The 3,452-nt window shown below is 36.7% G+C and overlaps 1 protein-coding gene across 1 annotated transcript; it reads right to left on the bottom strand.

The window, feature by feature from the left end:
* Positions 1 to 1,047: 1,047 nt before the first annotated feature.
* Positions 1,048 to 3,217, bottom strand: LOC107018701 (probable inactive receptor kinase At1g27190). The gene has a single exon (XM_015219249.2). It carries the CDS (start codon positions 3,066 to 3,068, stop codon positions 1,236 to 1,238), a length of 1,833 nt encoding a protein of 610 aa, XP_015074735.1. The 5' UTR covers positions 3,069 to 3,217; the 3' UTR covers positions 1,048 to 1,235.
* Positions 3,218 to 3,452: the final 235 nt, after the last annotated feature.

Below are 3,452 nucleotides of genomic sequence, written 5' to 3'. Positions count from 1 at the left end.
GCGTTACGAGTTTCACGTATTTTAAAGACATTTTTAACCTTTCGTCTACCTTCTTAATCCATTCTCTCCTTTTTTAGTACTATTTTTTTTTTTACAAAAATCCACAACTAGAGGCCACAAGGAAAAGCATAAAAACAGAAAGAAAGGCAAAACAAGAAAACAAGGGGGAGAAAGGGAGGAAAAAGATACACTGACTTTCACATGGTTGATTACATAAAAAGAGGGACACAATTTGTTAGTATTTTTTTAATTTTGTGTGGTCCATTGAAGAAAAATATTGACCAATATAATCTTATTCAACTTGAAGACAAACACATAAATAATATATCACGAGAGACCCATGTTTTAAGGTCGGAAGTAGTGTTTTTCTTTATTATTGTCCTTTGCCTTTTTTTACTCAATTTTGACCCTTGTATTCTTCCTACAATTTTGGTTATGTTCTACTTTGGAAATGTTGTCATCTAATGCAATCTCATTTGCTCAATATTCAACATTTTTCTCTCCTTTTACTAGAAAAGTTATCCGATAAGCAAGATCTTTGATTGACAAGTCTATATCGATGAAAAATAACAAGTCTTCAAGTAAAATAATAGTAGAAGTAGTACGATGATGGACGACTTTTGTCCAGAATTGAGCATATATATAAGGGGTTAAGGTCAGTTCTAACGATTTACTTCAATAACTTCGATGTGCATACACCATGTTTTAAAGTGGTCCAAATTGGAAACTCAATGTTGACAATTACCATTTTAGTTGATGATTGAATTTAATAAACAAATAAGCTACTCCACATAAAGATATTTTTTTGGGTGGACTTTGACTCGGGATCTTTCGGAAACAACCTTCTAACTTGTCGAAGTAGGGATAAAGTTTGTATACACTGGCCCCCACTTGTGGAACTACATCTGAGTCATCTTTCGAAAACAGCTGTTCTAACTTGTCGAAGTAGGGGTAAGATCTATATACACTGGCCTCCACTTGTGAAACTACATTGACTATGTTGTTGTAACATAGGATATGGAGAACCACTTTGTAAAGTGATTTATAGCATTTCAATGAAGTACTCATTCATAACTGAATCATTTAAACATAGATTGACTAAAAATGTGTCAAGAAAGTACAAAGATCATGCATTTACTTCTCAAACTATACAGATTTTTATCAAGAAACACAAAAGCCATAACTAGAATATTCAAAATTCATGAACATTTATCTAATCATTTCAATGCTATAACCTAATCTTTATGATCATGATTTTCCTTAGTCAAGTTGATTGGAAACTCATCAAAGTGTTCAGAGAAACAATGATCTTTCACCATACTCTTCAAGGACTGATACACTGTGTACATCGGAGGTCTATCTTTCGGCCTTGAAACCACACACGAACATGCAATTTGAAGAACTCGTAAAATTTCATCATCTCGACCACTTCCAGCAAAAGATTTATCAATCGCGTCCTTACTATGTCCTGAGCTCGAAAGCTGATTAACCCAATCGACTAAACTACCTTTGAATCCCTCCTCCACACCAAGAGGCTTCCGCCCTGTCACCAACTCAAGTAGCACTACTCCAAAACTATACACATCCCCTTTCATTGAAGCAACCAACGTGCTCGAATACTCAGGAGGCACATAACCAAACTCTCCCAAATCCCCATTCACAAACAAACTATCATTCGAGTCAGTAGAACCAATAAGCCTTGCAAGCCCAAAATCCGTGATCCTAGCATCATAATCATCGTCTACAAGAATCACATTCGAGCTAAGGTATTGATGCACATACGGAGGTTGACACCCATGGTGAAGCCAAGCTAATCCTCTAGCTGCACCAGCAGCAACCCGCACCCTTGCTAACCAACCAAGCTCAGAACTACCAGTACTAAGATTACCATTTAAAATCGAATACAAACTACCATTCTGCATATGCTTATAAACCAAAAGCCTTTCAGTATCAACAATGCAAAATCCCAACAACGGGACTAAATTCGGGTGTCTAAGCTGTCCTAATCGATTCATCTCGGACCTAAACTGTTTTTCACTCAACTTACAACTACTCAGCCTCTTAATAGCCAATGCTGATCCATCAATCAACATAGCTCTATACGAAACACCAGTACGAGTCGAAACAACAGTATTTTCACTAGCAAATGAATTCGTAGCAACTAATAAATCATTCAGCTTAATCTTATTAATAGGTTTTTGAAACAATGTCACCTGAACAAGCTTGTAAGCTCTCAATTTATCGATCCAATAATCATTGATACCGCCACCACCAACACCTTTACCGTCTCCGAATTCTCTATCTTTCTTACTAGGCTGAACTAAAAACCATCTCCAAATCCCAAATCCAAGAATCAGTGATGCAGCAGCACCAAAAACACCTGCAGATATAATAATAACAAGATTTTTGTTACTCAAATTACTACATTTAGATCCAATTGGATTCCCACAAAGCCCATCATTCCCATCAAAATCATCTTTCGAAAACCGGTCTAAATCATCAGGAATTGAACCGGAAAGGCCATTGTTGGATACACTGAACCGTTTCAACCGGTCGAGGCGGCCGATCTCAAATGGGATTGACCCAGTGAGTTTGTTGTCATTTAGCAGAAGGGTGTTTAGGAATTTGCAGTTGATGAACTCAGGGGGTATGGAACCGGAGAAATAGTTGCTGGAGAGATCGAGATTGACGAGATAAGGTAACCATGAGCAGATTTGAACTGGGATTGGACCGGAAAAAGAGTTACCAGAGAGATCAAGAGATTGAAGAGAAGAACAGAACTGAAGGGAAGATGGGAGTGAACCAGATAAAGACATTGAAGGAAGTTGAAGAGAAAGAAGGCGATTTTCTTTCTCATTCCAGCAAGAAACACCAACAAGTTTACAAATTGAAGCTACAGAAGTGTTTGAGAATGACCAAGATGAGAGCTTGTTTAAAGGGTCAGAAAATGCAGATTTGATACCTTCAAGACATTTAACATCATTCTCAATGGAAAAAGATGGGGTTAATGTGAAAATGAGGAAGAACAGAGTGAAGAAGAAGATGGGGTTAGTTGATTTTGCTGTCATTGTGGATTGGTTGAGTGTAGAGAAGTGGAGTGGAATGAGAAGGGATTAGGAAGAAGAAGAAGAAGAAGAAGAACAGAGCAAAAACAAGAATGAAGAGGCTGTGCTTGTTGTCATTTGACTGTTTGAAATGACTAAACACTGAGAAATTGGAACTTTTGGACTTTTGGTTGTGAGAAAAAGACATTTGGTGCTTCAAAATCGAACCGAAATTGATAAGTCGAATCGATAAAAAAGTTATTGGTTTATAGTATTGGGTTATTAGTTTAGTGGTTTTGATTTTTTTTTTTTTGTTATCGGGTTATCAGTTCTTAACGGTTTAAAGTTTTTTATTAACGGGTTAACCGATAACCCGATAGTAAATTAAATAATTATACTTATACCATT

The sequence above is a fragment of the Solanum pennellii genome, chromosome 5 (assembly GCF_001406875.1).
Source record: "Solanum pennellii chromosome 5, SPENNV200".
In the NCBI taxonomy this organism is placed as follows: Eukaryota; Viridiplantae; Streptophyta; class Magnoliopsida; order Solanales; family Solanaceae; genus Solanum; species Solanum pennellii.
This window is presented reverse-complemented; position numbering and strand designations above follow the sequence as displayed.

Coding starts and splice junctions, on each gene's coding strand:
- LOC107018701 (XM_015219249.2), bottom strand. CDS start 3,068: ATGACAGCAAAATCAACTAACCCCATCTTCTTCTTCACTCTGTTCTTC.